We start from the raw sequence: 22471 nt of genomic DNA on the forward strand, positions 1-22471 counted from the left end.
ACAATATTGGAATAGATTTACGAAACTGATGTAATCCAGATTTCCTTCGTTACTTCAGGGGAGATACTTGGTGATCCAGAACCCCAGCTTTACATGCAGGTTCAGTTCCTGGGGCCTCTGGTTGAAAGTAATGAGATAGATTTCTTCCCTCAGTCTATTCCTATTTTATTCAGAATTTTTAAGCACTGGGTATGCTCAGTTGGGGTTCTTCCTCCCTTCTTATCCTCCTCCTTTTTGGGATACCATGAATCTGCATTTGGCTGACTTAAGGCGCGAGTAAATAAGGCCAACTTTGTGACATGGAAGAATTTGTAAGGGTTGCCCAGCACAGCAGTTTGTGGAGCCTGGCATTTGTCTAACTTGCTCTTACAGAAAAGAAGTAGGATTGTGCGGTGTTCTTTGCTATGGATTTCTGCCAAGACGTTTTGAAGCCTCTGCATGGCATATTGGGGGGAAGCTGGCAATGGTGAACTATTGGGATGGGCTTCCAGAAATGGCAATTCTGTATGTGTGCACGCATGTGTGTGTGTGTGTGTATTTGTGTGTTTAAGTAAAACTATGTGCAACCAAATCCTCGGGCCCCTCAGATTGTATAAAATGTGACTTTTGAGGTTTTCATTCCGAAATTTCCATACCCAGGGATTGAGTTATTCAAAACGCCTCTTTGGTGTGGATGCTCTTACTCAAGAATGGGACGAGTTAGCTTCAGAAGAGATGCCAGGACTTGGGTTTCTGCAGTCATTTTGAAAGATGCCAATGATCTTGACCCTACCTCTTGCTGTTCGTGTGGGCTCAGATGCCAGTTCCAACCTCACACATACAGTTCTCTTTCAAGCAGCCTTTCCTAACTTCACTAGCTACTCAACTAGGGAGAGTCAAGTTTGAGAGATATTCTCAGATACTTTTCTGCTTTGGACTCAAATGTCTCTTCTCTGATTGTTCTCTTGGTTGTGGCTGTTCCTTCTGTTCCTTAAAATTATCCTCCCAGCCCATTGCAGGAAGTGCTTCTTCTTTTTATCTTGAAATCCACACATCTTAAGGTTCCTGAGGTTGAGAAACATTGGCCTGGGCTGTTTCAGTGGGTTGGGACTCTCTTTGGTTCTTATCAAACCTGCTAATATTCATGTTTTCCAAGTAGCATCAAGGAGAGAGAAGCAACCTAGAACTAAGGAGAAATTTCCTGACAGTGAGAACAATTAATCAATGGAACAACTTGCCTCCAGAAGTTGTGGGTGCTCCAACACTGGAGGTTTTCAAGAAGAGATTGGACCACCATTTGTCTGAAGTGGTATAGGGTTTCCTGCCTGAGCAGAGGGTTGGACTAGATGACCCCGAGGTCCCTTCCAATTCTGTTATTCTGTTATATCATTCTCTGACTGGTAGTCCCAAGGGCGCCTTTTCAAGAGGCAACTGGGCTTTCTTTGTTTAGAAGATGTTTCCCTCCTCACCCAAAAAGGCTTTTTCAGTTGTGATTGAATAGTGGAGAATGGAAGGATTTGCAGTCATCTGGTCATTAGAGTCATTGAAGCCACTTGGAGATTTATCTGTGCCCTCCGGTTCACCAGAATAGTGCAAATGGATGAGGAACCTTCTCGGAACTGCTGAAAGGATTGTGTTGTAAACAGGAATATAAAGGTAAAGGTAAACATATGTGCTAGTCGTTCCCGACTCTAGGGGGCAGTGCTCATCTTTGTTTCAAAGCTGAAGAGCCAGCGCTGTCAAAAGACGTCTCTGTGGTCATATGGCCGGCATGACTCAACACCAAAGGCGCACAGAACGCTGTTACCTTCCCACCAAAGGTGGTCCCTATTTTTCCACTTGCATTTTTTATGTGCTTTCGAACTGCTAGGTTTGTAGAAGCTTGGATAAGTAACGGGAGCTCACCCCGTTACGCAGCACTAGGGATTCGAACCGCTGAACTGCCAACCTTTCGATCGACAAGCTCAGCGTCTTAGTCACTGAGCCACCGTGTCCCTAAACAGGAATATAGAGGAATATCAATCCTTCCATTCTCCAGCATTCAGTCAGAAGTGATGAAGATTCTTGGATGAGAAGTGAAACGTTTTCAAGAAAAAAAAAAACAAAGCCCAGTTTTGAAAAAGCGCCTTCAGGATAACCATGACCTAGATGACTGAGAATCTTCATAGACACTCCCTGATTGGTAAATGATGGTCGCAGTGGTTCAGCATAGATGAAGGGCCCTTAACTGCGAAAAGCTTGAAATACCCATACGTTAAAGGGTAGCCAACATGAGGATAGTTCTTCAATTCCTTTTTTTTTTTTTTTTTTTTGATTTATATGCCGCCCTTCTCCGGAGACTCAGGGCAGCTTACAATGCGTTAAGCAATAGCCTTCATACTTTTGTATATTTATACAAAGTCAGCTTATTGCCCCCACAAACTGGGTCCTCAATTTACCTACCTTAAAAAGGATGGAAGGCTGAGTCAACCTTGAGCCTGGCGAGATTCGATCTTATTTTAATTGCAGACAGCTGGTGTTAAATTACAGTGCTTCTGTCTGTTGAGCTAAACCAGGCTCCTTCTTGCCTTTTTTTTTTCTTCAAAAAAGAAAAAAACCTTGCATACAAAACACTTACCTTTGAGCATGATGTCTATTTCCAAATATCCAAATAAGTATTTATTAGGAATTAGCAGGCGGATCAAGTTTCATGTCCTGTGAATCCCATCACAGTTATTTTGTAAATGTCCCCGTCTGAAAGATTTGAATAATAAGATCTGAAGAATAGAGACATGCCTTGCTGTCTTCCCAAAGGCATAATCTAGTAGCCATGTGCATCGATTGCAGAGCCTTCTTTGGATTCTCTCATTATGAAATATTAATCTTAATAATCAATACATTAGGACTATATTTAAAATAAAAAGATGTTGCCTTCTGGCCTTTGTGGTCCAGACATTATATCTGCCTAGCAATTTGGACTAATGTCATTAAGTTGGTCGTTCTTATCTTGATAAGTGCCTCCATCTTTCTCAACTAGAATTATATCATTTAAGGGCCGATTTAATTATGCCTGATTCTATTTTCTTTAGCAAATAGCCATAGCCATGTCTCCTTCTGTAGTCTTCCAGTCATGCCCAGCTATGCTTCTTGCTGTATTTTTCAATATGAAAATGACCTTTTATGTGGCGTCCTTAGCTGGAAAGTCATACATTGTCTTGGCTGTTCCTGCTTGATCTCATAAAATCACGTTTATTTGAACTTCTCTGAAAAGTTGAAATAAAATCCATATAACTATCTCCTGCCATCCCAAAAAGTACACTTTAATCATATGCTGGCCACATACTCCTTGCATTTAATGCTTGATTGTAATTAATGTATCCGTTGTAGGATTTATTTTTGTGCAAATAAGAGCTCTGTCCCTGAAAATAGCTAGAAAATAGTACATTGGAATGGAGATCATTCTTTCAGCCTGACTATTGTACAAGGGATCTTGTCAATAAGGAAAGGTCCAAAAAATTAAAATGGTGACTGCTGTTACAGGTAACCTTGACTTATAATTGTCTACACATGAATTAAAATGGGTGGAAAAGAAAACATTCTTGACATGATGCAGAAGAGGAGGAGATTGTTTAAGGGTTAGACTAAGACTGTTGAGGGCCAGCTTTGAGCTGATTTTCACTCATGAAACCCAGAGTGACTGTAGGCCAGTCTCAGCTATACATGTATGTGTAGCAATAGCACTTAGTCTTACATACCACTTTACAGCCCTCTCTAAGAGATTTACAGAGTCAGCATATTGCCCCCAACAATCTGGGTCCTCATTTTACCAACCTTGGAAAGATGGAAAATTGAGTCAACCTTGAGCTGGTCAGAATCGAACTGCCGACCGTCAACAGTCAGCAGAATTAGCCTGCAGTACTGCATTCTAACCACTGTGCCACTATGGCTTTACATGTACATAACTCCCATGGTTATGATTTTTGGTGGGGAGAATTTTTATGGGACTGAGTACACTATCTGAAGACCCAGATTGTTGGGGGCCATATGCTGATCCTGTAAACCACTTAGAGAGGACTGTAAAGTGGTATATAAGTCTAAGTGCTATTGCTATCTTGGTATAAACTATTCTGGCATATTTAAAAGTAAGCATATCTTTGGGAGGAAACCTGGTTGTTAAGTAGTATTTCTTATACTTTCTTAAATCTTCTTTTTCTTGAGCTATATAGGATTGAGTTATCAAATGCAATGGAATATTCTTTATTGACCAAGTGTGACTGGACACACAAGGAATTTGTCCCCAATGCATAAACTCTCAGTATATATACAAACAACAAAGTGATAAATCAGATTATAAATTGTAAGATACAATCATAAATCATAATATACTAATAGGAGAAGGTAGTAAAAGAAAGATGAGAAGATGAGAAGAATAATAGCAATACAGTCAATGTAATCTAAGATGAGAGTCTCAGTTGCCATTGAAGTGGTAAGACTTTGGGTCTAACTCCAAAAAGTAGGAAGGACCCAAGTAGAACAAAGGTTTAGGTTTAATTGAGTGGTTGACACATGTGTTTAAAGAATTTCTCCTTGTACCATTTTTAAGTTTTTATTGGCAGTGTTACCAGGTAGAGGGTGGAGAACACAGGAAGCCATGGAAGATTATAGCCTGGTCATCTCTGGGAGGATTGGGAAGACAGTTCCAAGAATTCCCAGTTAGTATGGCCAATTCTGGGAAGTAGAATCCAAGAACATCTGGAGAACATTATATTTGGAAGGCTGATCCATAAGCTAATATAAATCTGGTCACTCTCCTTCATTCTGATTTGTAAACTTTCCCGTAGGATTTTCTGATGGAAACTTTCATCATGTTTAAAGACCTGATTGGGAAAAATGTCTATGCAAGTGACTGGATGGTGATGAATATAACGCAGAGCAGGTAAAAAGCCTTATTATCTGTAGCCCAGAATATTTTCTCCCTCCAATTCTTTGTTTCTTTTTCCACATTTTTTTTTTTTAGCACGGTGTATCAATCAATGGCCCTTGTTTCAGGATCCTTGAAGTCTGGTCTGGATTAAAAATAAATGCGATTGAGAGAATCCCTTCTGGATTGCTCAGCTATTCATAGCGGTTTTCTTTCTCCGCCTTTAGTAGCTTGCTAACTTGTAAATTCTCTCGACTGTGGTTGCTTAGAACCTTCTAAATCAAACCTTTCAATTTGAGAATACAGACATTTATATGAAAATTGGCACCATTGCTTTAAGAGCAGTGAAAATACAAATGATGCCAAAGAACTTGTGAACACACAGCAGGCACTTCCTGTGGTTTCACAGGGACAAGGAGGTGCTTTTAGCCTCGGCCTTTCTCCCAAGCTGTTTTTTAAAATGGCTTTTTTTTTTTCCCTGCACTTTTCCAGGATTTTCCTTCGAGCCATCAATCAGTATGCCTCTGTGCTCAATCGGTTCTTCTTGGATCAGGCAAGCTTTGAGCTTCAGGTAAGAGAGAACAGCCAGTCTCTTTCATCACAAGGGCCTGGTGTTTATCTGGAAGATGAGTCTTTACAATTTGCCAAATTTGTAAAACAAGACATCATGGCCAGCAATGCTAAATATGTATTAAATGTGAGCCAACGGTGTGCAGCGGCAGCCAAAAAAGCCAATGCAATCCTAAATTGCATTAAGAGAGGGATACAATCAAGATCAAGTGAGATACTAATACCACTCTATACAGCCCTAGTAAGACCACACCTAGAGTACTGCATCCAGTTTTGGTCACCACACTATAAAAAAAGATGTGGAGACTCTAGAAAAAGTGCAGAGAAGAGCAACCAAAATGATTAGGGGACTGGAGACTAAAACATATGAAGAACGGTTGCAGGAACTGGGCATGGCTAGTCTAGTGAAGAGACGGACCAGGGGAGACATGATAGCAGTCTTCCAATATCTGAGGAGCTGCGACAGAGAGGAGGAAGGGGGTCAAGCTATTTTCCAAAGCACCTGAAGGCCAGACAAGGAATAATGGATGGAAACTGATTAAGGAGAGATTCAACCTAGAAATAAGGAGAAATTTTCTGACAGCGAGAACAATCAACCCATGGAACAGAAGTTGCCTTCAGAAATTGTGGGAGCTTCATCACTGGAAGCTTTCAAGAAGAGATTGGACTGCCATTTGTCAGAAATGGTGTAGGGTCTCTTGCTGAGTGGGGGGTTGGACTAGATGACCTATAAGGTCCCTTCCAACTCTGTTAATCTGTTAATCTGGCCAATTGAAATGAGAAATAAAATATGAGAACTTGCTTGGAGAAGCCAAGGAATCCTCTTGAACATTTTAAGGCCTCAGAAATCATGGCAGATAGGGTCATATAATATGTCAAGTTTTCTTCTCCCTTAAATGCTGAAATATATAAGTCATTCCTTTGTCTTTTAGATTTTGAAATCTTATTCCCCATATAGCCCTCAACTTACAATCATAATAGAGTTTCCCCATCATAGTGATAAGTCGTAAAATTCATAAATCAGTTCACTCACATGACCGATCCAATTTTAGGAACTTTTTTGCAGCAGTTGTTAAGCATTAAATGAATCAAGGGTTTGTTGTGGGCCGGTTTTGCCAAAATGCCTAATTTTTTACTTTTTATTTTGAAAAACCACCATAAAATGGGGTCATTTGACCACTGGGCATTGCAAACAGCAGTAAATGCAGGCCGATAGCTGAGCATTCAGTATGCAGACACATGATCACATTGGGAAAGGTGACCACTTTGGAACCTCATTGTAAGTACCCCCCCAAGGAAGGTTTGCTGTAACTCTGAATAGTCGCTAAGGAACAGGTCATAAGTTGAGGACTTATTTTGTTGTTAGTTGCAAAGTTGTGTCCGACCCATCGCAACCCCATGGACAACATTCCTCCAGGCCTTCCTGTCCTCTACCATCCCCCGGAGTCCATTTACGCTCACGCCGACTGCTTCAGTGACTCCATCAAGCCACCTCGTTCTCTGTCGTCCCCTCCTTCTTTTGCCCTCAATCTTTCCCAGTATTAGGCTCTTCTCCAGGGAGTCCTTCCTTCTCATTAGGTGGCCAAAGTATTTGAGTTTCCTCTTCAGGATCTGGCCTTCTGAAGAGCAGTCAGGGTTGATCTCCTCTAGGACTGACTGGTTGGATCGCCTTGCAGTCCAAGGGACTCACAGGAGTCTTCTCCAGCACCAGAGTTCCAAGGCCTCAATTCTTTGGCGCTCAGCCTTCCTTATGGTCCAACTTTCACAGCCAAACATTGCAACTGGGAAAACCATCGCCTTGACTATACACACTTTTGAGGACTTACCTATACAGTATCTGGGTAGTTCTCACCTCATTTTTTTTTTTTAAATTTGATTTATATGCCGTCCTTCTCCGGAGACTCAGGGCGGTTTACAATGTGCCCAGCAATAGCCTTCATCCTTTTGTATATTTATACAAAGTCAGCTTATTGCCCCCACAACTGGGTCCTCAATTTACCTACCTTAGAAAGGATGGAAGGCTGAGTCAACCTTGAGCCTTGGCGAGATTCGAACCTGCAGTAATTGCAGGCAGCTGGTCTTAATAACCAGCTTAATAACAGGGTGCCTTAGACTACTGTACCACCAAGGCTCTTATATTATATATTATCAGTTGCATTATGGCGACAGTGATTGGAGAGGGGAAAAAAATTGTTTCAGGAGATTCCATAAAACACTTGGATTTCAGATTGCTTATCTCTGACTGAGGCCAGTGCAATCATGTCAAGGCCATTCTTATATGCTTCAAGGCATAGTGGATAATTAAAAGCCTAGTGTAGGAGAAGGAGAAGCAAAGCCTACAGTTCTTACCTTCCCATAAGTGGTTTAAGTCCAACCCCTCTTGAATTTTGTTAACTCTTATCTAGCACCAATTTAATGCTCACCTTTAGTTGACTAGATCCTTGTCTATAGGCATGGACAGTAAATCTGCTTAACTGGAACTTAACAAGTGGTCCTGTTTCTTCTTGCCTTACACCTAGTTGTCAAATTCTATGTTTTTTTCTCCTAGGATATCTAGCCTGTCCAATAATTGTAAGAGCAGGGGAGTAGATACCCAATACCTGGATTGATGAACACATTGCACTAAACTATAATTTGTTGAATAGTTCAACCATAATTGAACTATTAGTTCAACCAATATTTAACCAATACATACTTAACCAGAATAGTTCAACCAATGCGTAACATATTATATGGAGTCAGTCCTTAAAGATTCAGAAGCACATTTAGGTCTAGCAGGCAGCTTTTCAAGTCCTTGTTGGAGCAGATGTTTTGGGAACACAAATTTTAATGGCTCTCCTATCTTACATGCCATTGTATGATTTTATCTTATTTTATAATTAGTTTGATCCGATTTCTCTCTCTCTCTCTCCTCCATACTCTCATAGCTATGGAATAATTACTTCCATTTGGCAGTGGCCTTTCTTACTCATGAATCCCTTCAGCTGGAGACGTTCTCCCAGGCTAAACGGAACAAGATAATGAAGAAGTAAGTTTTCACCTGAGTTTTTATTTTCACTTAAGTTCTCCCACCATGCACAAGTAGGTATTTCAATTACTTCTGTACCATCATATTTTTCTAAATGAATGATACTGAAAATCTGAAGGACGGGTATATTTAAAGACATGCATTCATGTTATAGCAGCCCATAAAGCTTGGTTGATTACTTTAATAAATATTTACCCGTTAGATGTACATTCTGATTTTTCTCTGAGAATCAAAAGAAGCATAGGTAGTGCTCTTAGCCCCAATTTTCCCCAACAATGAACCTGTGAAGAATATTGTCAACAAGACAATAGCTACATATAACTACAGTTGATTTGGAACTGATCTGTCCCCGTCCACACACACACACAAACACAGCCAGCCGAGGGTTAAGGAAACACTTTGGCACACACCCAGGTCTTATCTCCAACTTGGCAGCGATTTACACACCGTCTGCCAAGTGCGTTTATTTCCACAAAACAGAAAAATAAGATACTTAGCGTACAAAAAGTCCAAGCAGAATAATATTTCTCTCAGCAGTTCCGGACGAGGCTTTAGTGACTATCCAAGGTTTACTTTTTGTTCGTCACAAGGATCACTGGCCACCACCCTCTATTATATAGTCTCTGGGGTGTGGTCCAGTGACTCAGTTCTAATCCCTAGCATGCCTCCTGAGCTGCTGCAATCGTTTATCACGCCTTCGGAGGCGTGCGTCCAGGAATGATGTTTCTCCTCCGCTCTCATCCGAGCCACCTGTCTCTCTGTTAATCTCCTCTCCCTTGGCCGGCACCTGAGACAGTGCCAGAGGGGAGGGGCCTGGAGAGGGAGGCCTGGCTGACTCCTCTTCCTCATGCTCCGAGCTTTCTTCCTCTGATGGGACAGGCTCAGAGGGCGGGGCCACAACAGGAACTAGGAAATAGTTATTCAAATGCTGTACCAATCTTCTCCTTTCCGATGATATGGTCTTCTTATCATATCACAGGAAATTGTTAGAAAGATCATAAAATCTTAATATATATATTGTAATATATTGTGTCTATAGGTATTTTGGTTATTTTCACCCCTTTCAATTCAATTCATACCGTTAAAAAGACCTTATGTGCAATAGTCTGTGGAACAGAATCTATATTGGTTTTAGGAAGCTATTAAAGAACACGACACCTAAAAATCTGATGAGCCTCCATAATTAAGGAGCTACTTAAACTTGAATCTTGCTCCAACACCCTTAACATCCCATAGGCTTCCATACTTTTATAGTCTTTGTGGCAGTTGCCTTCAACTTTAATCAGTTATTGATGTGTGGCTGATGTTATTGACATGTTTTTCGGTGAATGGAATTATTATTTATCCTTGGACACCAGAGGTAGTGATGGTGGTATGTGGTGGTTTATCAGGTTTTTTTTTCCATCTTGATAAGCTACCCAGAATCACTTGTGAGATTAGTTGGTTATATAAACCCTATAAATAAACAAGCAAATAAGTAAAGCATTGGGCTGTTGGACTTATATTCAAATAAATTTCAAATAAATCATTAGTTACAATAATGAGAATGCTTGTTTGAAAGGACAATTTAGACTTCATGTCAAAGATGATCCTTGGGACAACATTGATCGAATAATTTATTTTGTTCCCAGAGATTTAAGCAAAATCATTGAATGCTCTTCCTTTTCTTTTCTCCTGCCCGCCCCCACCCCCGATTTGTAGATACGGAGATATGAGGAAAGAAATTGGCTTCCAGATAAGGGACATGTGGTACAACCTTGGTAAGCAATGAAGTAAATTGAAAGAGCAAATTGGCTTGCAAAGTTGGACTCTTTGGTCATTGCTTCTTGGATGCAGAAAGAATGATTGGGAACATCTTTTGTTTGTGTCAAAAGAAGGGATCACTAATCACTACCCACAAGGAGGGGTCTCTTTGACTAATAAAAGGGCAGGAAAAGGGGGAAATGGAATGTATTAGCTTTATTATGTGAAGGGGAAAATGCACATATTTATTCAAAGATGTTTTCTCAAAGGCAACTGGACTTCCTTTGTTTTTCCTTGAAGACGTTTTCGCTTCTCATCCAAGAAGCTTCTTCAGTTCAAAATGAAGGAAAAAAACCTCACTCTAATAAAGTTTTTTTAAATATATATATATATATATATATATGTGTTTTGCATTCAGGAGATCAGTCCTGAACTTAATAAGCGAATTTAATAAGCTTCCTAATACAAAAACTAAATAATCTGGAGCAGCCATTCCCAATTTTTCCCAATTTTTAGCTTTCGCCTCCCTGAAATAGCCAAAGTAATCATTGCTGAGCATTCTGGAGGCTGAAATCCATGCATAGACTAGACTAGAATAGAATTCTTTATTGGCCAAGTATGATTGGACACACAAGGAATTTGTCTTTGGTGCATATGCTCTCAGTGTACATAAAAAGACAAGATACATTTGTCAAGAATCATAAGGTACAACACTTAATGATAGTCATAGGGTACAAATAAGTAATCTAATTATACTAGGAAATAATCAGTATAAATTGTAAGGATACAAGCAACAAAGTTACAGTCATGCAGTCATAAGTGGGAGGAAATGTGTGAAAGGAACGATGAGAAGATTAATAGTAGTAGTAATGCAGACTTAGTGAATAGTTTGACAGTGTTGTGGGTTGAGGCATCTGGAGGGTTTCCAAATTCAAGAAGGTTGCCTGTTCTAGATAGGTCATGATGGAATTCCTGAGAAAGTTTTCAGAGGTCTACATTAAACAGGAGAGAATGAAAGACAACATGCAAAGAGAAAGAGAGATCATTTGAACTAAAGACGCATTCCTAAGTGTTTCAGAATGACTCTCCCCTCATCTTATCTCCACTGATACATTGGTATGATGGTAAATTCCTACAGAATTTCATAGGAAACTTAGAGAAAGTAGAAGAAGGATGAAGTGACAAAAGGTCTCTGTTGGACTGTTTGCCTATGGAAGATTTTTTTAAAAATGAGTTGAAAGGGATTTGTGGCTCAACAGCAGCTGCTGCGTTTGATCTTCATTCCTTTTTTTAAAAAAAATATTTGTATTATACATTTTCCTTTATTATACATCACATTTCCAGTTTTGCAATGACAGGGTACTGGCTGTATCAAGTCCTTTTTAAGTATAGATAGTATTATGCACCCTGAGTATAACCATTATTCCCATAGTCATACAGTATAGTCTCTTTTAAATACATAATGTTGCACGTCATAGTTATAACCATTATTTTCATAGTTGTACCATAACACTCTATACATTTATCACTCTATATCCGTGATGGTGAACCTATGGCATGTGTACCACAGCAGAGCCCTCTCTGCGGGCACATGAGCCATCACCCAGCTCAGCTTCACAGTGCAGTGCATGAATGCATGTGCTTCCAGCTGGCCAGCTGATTTTCGGGATGCGCAGGAGTCGGGGTGCATGCGGGAGACACATACGCATGCATAGGGGGATCACGCACATGGATGGGTGGGCAGGGGCATGCATGCATGCAAGGGGGGGGCGGGACAGACTATGAGGGTGATGTGTTCCCCCCATAGCCCATGTCAGCACTTCAAGTTGCATTTACTCTAGTGCTGACATAAGAAGGAGAAGCGGAGGGGTCTGGAAAGGGACGTTTGACTTTTCACCTACTTATTTTCCCTGGAGATAATATCCCCTAGGAGATGGGATGGGAGGGGGGAAATTCCTTTGAGCTGGAGCAGTAGATTAGGGGGTAGAGTGACTTGGAAGATGGCCAATGAGTGCAGGGGAGTGGGGAACGGAAAGGGGGGTTTTGGGTCTGGAAGTCAGTGTTGGCTATGATGGAGTCGGTGTTACAATGTCATGCTTAATAAATGGGAGCTTTTCTTCAAAGACTTTGTTTGAAATGCAATTTATTTGAGACGACCTCAAAACCTGACAGCCCGTTTTTGGGGCCAGAAGGTTGCCGGGAGGCCTGCTAGGCCAAAAACAGGGGACGGGGAGGAGGTTGTGTGGAGGGGGGTCACATGCACATGCATGGGGGGAACTATGCATGCTTGCACGGGGGGAGGCACATTGCATTATGGATGCCAGCAAGCGCACACTTTCGGCACACAACAAGAAAAAAGGTTAGCCATCACTGCTCTATATGTTTCAATCTATTGTCACATACAGTCCACTAGTACTATTACTTATGGTATATATTCTTATATATGTCTATATAACTGTATCTATTTCTATTTGGTTGATCTTCTTTCGTTATTAAGTTACTAATCTCTGCACCTGTTATCTAACCATTTGTACAATAAATCCCATGTTAAGATCTTCACTCCTGTTTCCCCCTCCCCTTTTCTGCTTTCTCAGGACCTCATAAGATCAAGTTCATCCCTTCCATGGTGGGCCCAATTCTGGAAGTGACCTTGACTCCAGAGCCTGAGCTGCGGAAAGCAACCATCCCTATCTTTTTCGACATGATGCAATGCGAATTCAACTTCAGTGGGGGCAGAAATTTCCGTATGGTACAGAATTGGCTTATAGAGCGTGGGGAAAGTTTGAGATCTAGTTGCAAGGAATTGCGAGTAAACTGATGAGACCTGCAAGGGGGAGATACCTGAAGGCAAAACCCCGATTTGTTCTTTAGGACAAATCATAATTCTTTGGCATAGATGAACAGACTTTTTTTTTTTTTAATTTGATTTATATGCCGCCCTTCTCCGGAGACTCAGGGCGGCTTACAATGCGTTAAGCAATAGCCTTCATACTTTTGTATATTTATACAAAGTCAGCTTATTGCCCCCACAAACTGGGTCCTCATTTCACCTACCTTAGAAAGGATGGAAGGCTGAGTCAACCTTGAGCCTTGGAGAGATTCGAACCAGCAGTAATTGCAGGCAGCTGTGTTAATAACAGGGTGCTTAGACCACTGTACTATCAAGGCTCTTGAGCAGTTGGTTTGGCTACATCAGTATCAAACCATGATTGCCTAAACTGAACTGTTATTCGGCTTCCAATGGGACTGGCTTATCTAAAATGACTGGCAGAGATAAAAATAGGACTGATTGATCCATCTATCTTAGGGCTCCTCAAAATAATATCAAGGGTCAATGGGACTATCCAATGGGTCAATAAATGGGGGTTAAAAGGGAGTCAGTAAATGTCTGGGGGTTAACAGATGGTTGACAAATGATGAAGGGTCAATTGGCATCAGTTGATCCTCTGGGATCATCTGTAGAACTTCATACCAATCTCTAGTCCTGTATGGAAGATGGCTAGCAGTGGGATAATATTACCAAGGATTGGATGGTCAGCACTAGCAATAGCAGTCTTGAATTGTCTCTATTATTATTATTATTTTTAGTACTGTACTATTACTTAAAGTAATACTTATTAAATTATTTCCATATTAAATGGGGGGGGTGTCAAGGAACAGTCTGAAATTTCTTGAAGGAATCGATGAGCTGAAGAGTTTGGGGCAGTGATGAAATCTAAAATTTGTTACTACCGGTTCTGTGGGCGAGGCTTGGTGGGGGGGGGCGGGTTATGTGACTGGGTGGGCGTGGCCATTTTTTTTTTTTTTACTTTTAAAACCATTTTTACTACAACATCTTCGGCGAAGAGGTTGTAAGAAAAATGCTTTCAAAAGTCTCTGACGATCCAAGCTGAGTTGCTTGATTGCCGATCAGGCAACTCAGCTGGGATCTTCAGAGCTTGGATCGTCAGAGGCATTTAAAAGAAAAAAACTTTTTTTTCTTTTAAATGGCTCTGACGATCCCAGCTGAGTTGCCTTGATCAGCAGAGGGTTTTTAAAAAACCTTCTGACAATCAGGCAACTCAGCTTGGATCGTCAGATCCATTTAAAAGAAAAAAAGCCTCTGATGATTCACCCGGCTCAGCTGGGCATGGGGGGTGGCAGGGATTTTTGCTACCCGTTCTCTGAACCACCCGCCTCCATCGCTACCGGATCGGGTGATCCAGTCCGAACCGGGAGCATTTCACCCCTGGTTTGGGGGCATTCTTGTTTTCTGATTTTTTAAAAAAATTATTTAATGGAAACCCTTTAAGTAATGGGTTTTTTTTTCCCCTTTTGGTCTTTAACTTGCAGTTTGAAAATGAGCTGATCACTAAATTAGATCAAGAAGTAGAAGGAGGTCGGGGAGATGAACAGTACAAGATCTTGCTGGAGAAACTGTAAGTGTGTGAGTGTTCTTGATTATCTTCCAGGTAACTTTTTGTCATGTGGTGTTGCTTTCTCACATTCCATTGCACAGGGAACGCGTTGGCTCGCCAAGCGTGCCATGCACTTTTATCACATGAGCAAGAGGCAGATACTCCTTTTAGTCTCCAGCGTGAACGGTTTTTATGAATTTATACACACACACTCATTGTAAGTTAATCTGTGCGTTGATTGAATTTTCATGTAGGTGTAAGCATTCAGTCTGAAACAAAAGATATATATCTTTTGTTTCATATATCTTTTGTGATATATATCACTGATAAGCAAGCTAGGAGGGAGGAAACAGTAGGAATCAAGCCTCCATCATCCAGCATGACGACAGCAAAAACAACACAGCTGATTACAAGTGGGAGACAGCTGGAAGGGCCTATTACACGCGCAAGGGCTAAATTGATTAATGGCATATAAAGGCAGAGATCTCTGTAATGGTAGTTTAATACTCTGACGATGTCAGCAGATGGCTGACGAAAGCGTAGTAAAATAAAATTTTAATTATTTTAAAATTTTAAGTTCCGGAGCTCGCAGGATGTCTGCTTCTTTCTTTACTAATATACCTGGAACTCGTATTTTTAGAATAGTTTGTTTTTTATATCTATATATCTATATCTATATCTATATATCTATATCTATATATCTATATCTATATCTATATCTATATCTATATCTATCTATCTATCTCTATATCTATATATATCTATCTATATCTATATCTATCTATCTATCTATCTATCTATCTATCTATCTATCTATATCAGTGTCTTCGGCTTCGTGCTTGTGTGAGTAAAGCGTGATCAGAGATTCTGTCTCTCTATAAATACTGGTGGGGAGGTGGGGAGTGCTGGCTTTGTTGTTGTAAGCGGGTTGGTTGGCTGTGTTGTTACATCTTGATTAGTAGATGGAGTTGATGTTTGCAGATTAGTCGGCTGTTTTGTAACATCCTGTGTGGCCGAGGTCCTAGCTGTGTGCCCATTAGCCTTTTGTGTTGTAACGACCTAGGTAATGGGTTGAGTGGTAGCATCCTGAGCTCTAGTGTTGTGACATCCTGAGTCCTGTGCTGCAACATCCTGGGTAGTTGGCTGTGTTGTAACATCCTGAGCTTTAGTGTTGTAACATCCTGAGTTCTGTGATGTATTGTCTTGAGCAGACAAACCAAAGCCCTGGATGTTGCATCACAGCCATCTGCTCAAGACAATATATCACAGAACTTAGGATGTTACAGCACTTAAGCTCAACTCCATCTACTAATCAAGATGTAACAACACAGCCAACCAACCCGCTTACAACAACAAAGCCAGCACTCCCCACCTCCCCACCAGTATTTATAGAGAGACGGCATCTCCGATCACACTTTGCTTGCACAAGCACGAAGCCGAAGACACCAGCCTGAAGATGACGAGTGGGACCTCGTCGAAACGTAGCCAAGATACTCTCAATCTTACACGGAAAAAGACCCAAATATGCCAAGGCTTGCATACCTATACCCGTGAAACCTTTAGAGGTCAAACCTTCAGCCACCCAATGAGGAATGTAAACAACAGCATTTTTGATAGGTAGCGTTTATTTGAACATAACTCAGAAAAGAGGAGCTTATCTCCTCTGTCAGTAACTCATTCTATTGTCAAACAGGTTTTAGAAAGGATGCTCGGTTTTCTAATACTAAGCCGGAATTTAATACAGTATTTCATCTTTACTAGCTGTGTTTGCTAGCAGACTTTAAGCTTCTAATTAGCAAAACACAATGGGTCTCTTCGCAAAACATGCTATGCCAATGCAGCTAATCCTTGAGTTAGATCACAGTTGGGATGAGAATTTCCACTGCTAAGCAAGGCAGTTGTTGAATGAGTCATGCCAGATTTTATGAGCTTTTTCTCACAGTTGTTAAGCAAAATCACCACAGTTGTTAAGTGAATCATGTGGTCACTAAGTGAATCTGGCTTCCCCTATTGACTTTCCTTGTCTGAGAAGGTCACAAATGGGGGTCATACGGCTGACCTCCCCCAGGGTGCTGTAGCTGTCATAAATAATGCCAGTTGTTAAGCATCCAAATTTTGATCATGTGACCATGGGGGATGCTGGATGCTTGTAAGAGAAGGATTGCTCAAACGTCACTTTCGCCATTGCCATTGTAACTTTGAATGGTCACTAAATAAATATCTGTAAGTTGAGGACCATCTGTACAAATAGTCACATTGTAGTTTCATGTGAATGATCTGTTTTCCACAGCATTCTCTCCCCCCCCCCTCTCTCTCTCTCTCTCTCTGTCTCTTGTCTCTGTCTCTCTCTGTCCCTTTGTCTCGGTCTCTCTCGGTCTCTCTCTGTCTCTCTGTCCCTCTGTCTCTGTCTCTCTCTGTCTCTCTCTATCTGTCTCTCTGTCTCTTGTCTCTGTCTCTCTCTGTCCCTCTGTCTCTGTCTCTCTCTGTCTCTCTGTCCCTCTGTCCCTCTGTCTCTGTCTCTCTCTGTCTCTCTCTCTCTGTCTCTCTGTCTCTGTGTCTCTCTCTGTCCCTCTGTCTCTGTCTCTGTCTCTCTCTCTCTCTCTGTCTCTTGTCTCTGTCTCTCTCTGTCCCTCTGTCCCTCTGTCCCTCTGTCTCTGTCTCTCTCTGTCTCTCTCTCTCTGTCTCTCTGTCTCTGTGTCTCTCTCTGTCCCTCTGTCTCTGTCTCTGTCTCTCTCTATCTGTCTCTTGTCTCTGTCTCTCTCTCTCTGTCCCTCTGTCTCTCTCTGTCTCTCTCTCTCTGTCTCTTGTCTCTGTCTCTCTCTGTCTCTTGTCTCTGTCTCTGTCCCTCTGTCCCTTTGTCTCTGTCCCCCTGTCTGTCTGTCTCTCTCTCTCTCTGTCCCCCGTCTCTCTCTGTTTCTCTCTATCTGTCTCTTGTCTCTGTCTCTCTGTCCCTCTGTCTCTCTCTGTCTCTCTCTCTCTCTCTCTCTCTTTTGTCTCTGTCCCTCTGTCCCTGTCCCCCTGTCTCTCTCTCTCTGTCCCCCTGTCTCTCTCTGTCTCTCTCTATCTGTCCCCCTGTCTCTCTCTGTCTCTCTCTATCTGTCTCTTGTCTCTCTGTTCCTTTGTCTCTGTCTCTGTCTGTCTCTGTCTCTCTTTCTCTCTCTGTACATGTATGTCTCTCTCTCTGTCTCTCTCTTTGTGTGTCTTTCTCTCCCTCCCTCGCCCTCCCCCTCTCCATATATATGTGTGTATACACACACACACACACACACACACACATTCATACACAAACACTTCCTTGTATTCTTACATTTTGCTTTGAAGTCTTATACTAAAAGTAGATTAGAAATAAAATAAAAATCAATCAGTAACATCCAAAAGATGAATGCAGATGATCAGTCACAAAAGTTCTCTTCCCTATAAGCTTTTTACTTCCACATCGTTGGGTCTAATCCAACACATTATTTAAAACCAGTTGCTCTGCTTTTGTCTTTTTATTCATCCCTCTGTTTTTTGTTTTTTGTTTTTCTCCTCTCCTCTCTTTTTTGATCCCATCAATGGAAATGCCTGCAGCCTCCTGGAGCATTGCCGGAAGCATAAATACCTGTCAAGCTCGGGCGAAGTCTTTGCCCTGTTGGTTAGCAGCCTGCTTGAGAACCTTTTGGATTACCGAGCGATTATGCATGATGGGAGCAAGGAGAACCGCATGAGTTGCACTGTCAATTTACTGGTATGGGGAGAACGCAGAGCCGGGTGCAAATCTCGGTTCCTTTGAAATCACTTTCAAGTAGACCTACTTTGGACCTGCTGCATTAGAAGCTCAGGAGCTTATATAGGTTTAGCACAGTGTTTCTCAACCTTGGTAGCTTGAAGATGGGCGGACTTCAACTCCCAGAATCCCCCAGCCAGCAGCACTGGCTGGGGGATTCTGGGAGTTGAAGTCCGCCCATCTTCAAGCTTCCAAGGTTGAGAAACACTGGTTTAGCATGATCTTCTCTTATTTGCCAATCACCTTTGCTCACTTTCAACGCTACAATGCAAGGTAGTCACTCTTGTTCCCATTACACAGGTTGGGGGCTGAGACTGCAAAAGAAGCAGCCGGAAACAACCGGTTTGCCCCAGCACCGAAAATATGAGCACGCACACGCAATACTTCGCTTGCATGCACGCCTTCTGCGCATGTCCGCAGCCTTCTGCGCACGCACTTTGCTTGTGTGCGCGCTTGCATGCATGCACACGGCTTAAAAAAATGCAGCTAAATAGGACAGCATAGCGCCAAGGCAGGTGGGCGGGCCGCAGGTCACAACTACCGGTTCGCCCGAACCAGTCTGAACCGCTGAATCCCATCCCTGAAAAGAAGGGTTTCCACGCAGCCACCCAGTGAGTCCGTTGTGAGATCCTTTGTCCCCCATTGTCACCACAAAACCACATTGGCTTGGGTGTGAGTTCCACTGTAATTACGTCTGCAGCACCTCTCCCAGGAAAAGTGCTTTTTGAAGCCATTTTTCCCCTGGTACCTTCAGGGCTGCCACAGCGGAGATGAGTCGAGATGTGGGAACGGGAGAGGGGAGGTAGAGATAACTGGGGGATTGTAGCCAAAATAAAATTCTTTTTTCTGAGAGCCAAGGACTTTCCCACCAGGTGCAAGAAGACCAACTGACTTCTTGGACCTGAGACCAACTGACCCTTGGACCGTGACCTGATTGGACCATGTGATGGATTGCATGGGCAGAAGAAAGAAAACGGGGGGGGGGGAACCCGAGCGGGGTTTAGAGTCAGGTTTCCCCAGATGTGCCAATGTGACATGCCTAATAAATCTATGCTTTGAGGAACATGCCTGCCTTGGAGTTTTGATTCCATTGGGTGTGTTACTTGCAACCCTGACACTTTTGTAAGCTCTCTGGACAGTCATGCTGACCACCAATCCTATTAAGGCAAAGCAGTATTACTCCCATATTACAGATGGAAGTTAAGGATGAGTGAGTCACTTTTGCCAATGATCCTAGGGCTCAGCAATAGGAAGCAATCTTTCTTATATCCCACTGAAAGCAGTACAGTATGGAGTCACGTGATTATCATTTGCTGCCATTTTTCACCCTCGAGAACCTTACGATGGCATGTTCTTGGGGCTTCCTTGCATGCCAGTTTCCAATGTTAATTTGTCTAATTAGCCAATAGCTCGTAACTAGCCTGAATCAGTTTTATCCTTGAAAGGATTTGGACCAAAAGTTACATTAGTGCAAGTTGAACACTGTCCCATCATGAACTATATGTAGAATCAGTTCAAGCATCACACCAAACCATAGGTATCGAGATTGAACTAAAATTTAGTGGTGTCTAAGTTGGCCAACCCTGTTTTGCAGCAGGGATCTCCAACCTTGGCAACTTTAAGACTTGTGGACTTCAACTCCCTCAGCAAAGCTGGCTGAGGAATTCTGGGAGTTGAAGTCCACAAATCTTAAGGTTGCCAAGGTGCTGGCTGAGGAATTCTGGGAATAGAAGTCCACAAGTCTTAAAGTTGCCAAGGTGCTGGCTGAGGAATTCTGGGAATAGAAGTCCACAAGTCTTAAAGTTGCCAAGGTGCTGGCTGAGGAATTCTGGGAGCTGAAGTCCACAAATCTTAAAGTTGCCAAGGTTGGAGACCCCTTTTTTTGCAGAATTTGATTGACATCAAGTACAGTTTGAAAATCCGTAACTTGCCTATCTGAATACAGGCTCAAAAGCTTCGTTTAGATTCTCAACTGACAAGCTTGAGGTGATGTCCGAACATTTTTTACATTCTGTTACTGAAATCATTTGGTGATTCCCAAACTTTTTTTTTCTTTTTGCAGAATTTTTATAAAGAGAAGAAAAGAGAAGATATATACATCAGGTAACATCAGTAGATCTTCAGACTTCTGAATAAGCTGTTACAAAATAATATAGTGCTTCTGATTCTCAGACAGTATATTGTTGTTTTCTAGGTACTTATATAAGCTCCGAGATTTGCACACCGATTCTGAAAGCTACACCGAGGCAGCTTACACACTCCTACTTCATGCAGAGTTACTTCAGGTAAGTGTGGGAGGTCTTGAAGAGTAGTCCATGTCTGATACTTTGCAGTAATCAAATTCAAATTTCGTTAAGGCAGCATTTCCCAACCTTGGCAAGTTTAAAATGTGTGGGCTTTAACTCCTAGAACTCCCCAGCCAATTCTGAGAGTTGAATCCACACATCTTAAACTTGCCAATGTTGAGAAATAGTGTGTTTAGGGGGACACGGTGGCTCAGTGGCTAAGACGCTGAGCTTGTCAATCGAAAGGTCGGCAGTTCAGCGGTTCGAATCCCTAGTGCCGCATAACGGGGTGAGCTCCCGTTCCTTGTCCCAGCTTCTGCCAACCTAGCAGTTCGAAAGCAGGTAAAAAATTGCAAGTAGGAAAATAGGGACCATCTTTGGTGGGAAGGTAACAGCGTTCCGTGTGTCTTTGGCATTTAATCATGCCGGCCACATGACCACGGAGACGTCTTCGGACAGCATTGACTCTTCGGCTTTGAAACGGAGATGAGCACCGCCCCCTAGAGTCAGGAACAACTAGCAAATATGTGTGACGGGAACCTTTACCTTTTTAAGGTTTTAGCTACATGGCAAATACAACCAGATTAGGCATAACAGCACAGACTAAAATTGATTTTTTTTTTTTTTAGAAAAAAAGTCTTTTTTTTTCATTTCTTCAGTGTTCCTGGAGAATCCAAAATAGGGATGGGATCAAAAGCAATTCAAATTGCTACAGCGAACCTCACCAAGGATTGAAACCTGTCCAAAACAAGTTGAATCTTGCCTCTTTGGCCAAACACGTAGCAAAAATACTTCAGCTTGTCTAGGTTGTTATTATGTTTTTCAAATTATAATTTACGCGCTGCTGAGATGGATATTCAAAGCATCAGCAGCAACCAAGGCATTAACTGTGGAAGATAAAGAGATTTCTCTGTTCTTCATCTACCAGAAGAACACTTTTTGACTCTTCAGATCCTTAACATGATGGGACATCCTATTCTAGAAGAAGAGCTAGAGGAAAATTTCATATGATGTCCTTAACTCCATCTGTTCTTTCTTTTATCCCAGTGGTCTGATCAGCCATGTGTCCAACATCTGCTTCAGAGGGACAGCTATTATGTCTATTCACAACAGGAACTCAAGGAGAAGCTTTACCAAGAAATCATAGTCTTCTTCGACAGAGGCAAAGTGAGTCTGTCACAGGGATCCTTACCCTTGATAGGGATGGGATGGACACGATTCCTGTGTTACTTACCGTATTTTTTGGGCTATAAGATGCACTTTTTTGTCTCCCAAATGCGGAGACTGTGTGTCTTATAGACCGAAAATTGCCCACCCATCAGCCATTTTTTTTTTGGCTTCTACATGGCTTGTTTTGGGGCATTTTTTTGGGGCTTTTTGAGGCCTTTTCATGGCCCATTTTTGAGGTTTAAAAAAGCCTCAAAAACGGGCTGAAAGAAGCCTCAAAAACAGACTGAAAGAAGCCTCAAAAACTGCCCCAAAAGTCTCCAAAACAGCCCCCAAAAGCCTTAAAAATAGCCCCCAAAAGCCTCGAAAATGGCTCAAAAAAAGCCTCAAAAATGAGCCAAAAAAAGCCCTGGAAACTGGCTGAAAATAGACTGGAAAAGGGCCAAAAAAAGGCCCCCCAAAAGGTAGTCCAAAAACTTTTTTTGTTGTTTTCTTCTTCTAAATTTAGGTGCATTTTATAATTCAAAAAATATGGTAATTTGGTCTTGCTGAAATTCAATAGGGTGGCTTCTCTCAAATTATTCATTTTCACATTTGTTTTCACAATTATTTATTGATAATGATATGTACCATCAA

General features: G+C 41.8%; 1 protein-coding gene across 1 annotated transcript in view; it reads left to right on the plus strand.

The window, feature by feature from the left end:
* DOCK5 (dedicator of cytokinesis 5) overlaps positions 1–22471 on the plus strand; it is a 93995-nt gene that overhangs the window by 31485 nt on the left and 40039 nt on the right. Inside the window, exons 20-29 of the mRNA XM_070952288.1 lie at positions 4800–4894; positions 5372–5450; positions 8377–8477; positions 10179–10237; positions 12815–12969; positions 14553–14638; positions 18188–18344; positions 20446–20486; positions 20578–20668; positions 21716–21835. Of these exons, the coding sequence (XP_070808389.1) occupies positions 4800–4894; positions 5372–5450; positions 8377–8477; positions 10179–10237; positions 12815–12969; positions 14553–14638; positions 18188–18344; positions 20446–20486; positions 20578–20668; positions 21716–21835 (984 nt within the window). The remainder of the gene's footprint in view (positions 1–4799; positions 4895–5371; positions 5451–8376; positions 8478–10178; positions 10238–12814; positions 12970–14552; positions 14639–18187; positions 18345–20445; positions 20487–20577; positions 20669–21715; positions 21836–22471) is intronic.

Source organism: Pituophis catenifer, unplaced genomic scaffold (assembly GCF_029215685.1).
Source record: "Pituophis catenifer annectens isolate HBS135680 unplaced genomic scaffold, rPitCat1.0.hap2 SCAF_12, whole genome shotgun sequence".
Taxonomy (NCBI): Eukaryota; Metazoa; Chordata; class Lepidosauria; order Squamata; family Colubridae; genus Pituophis; species Pituophis catenifer.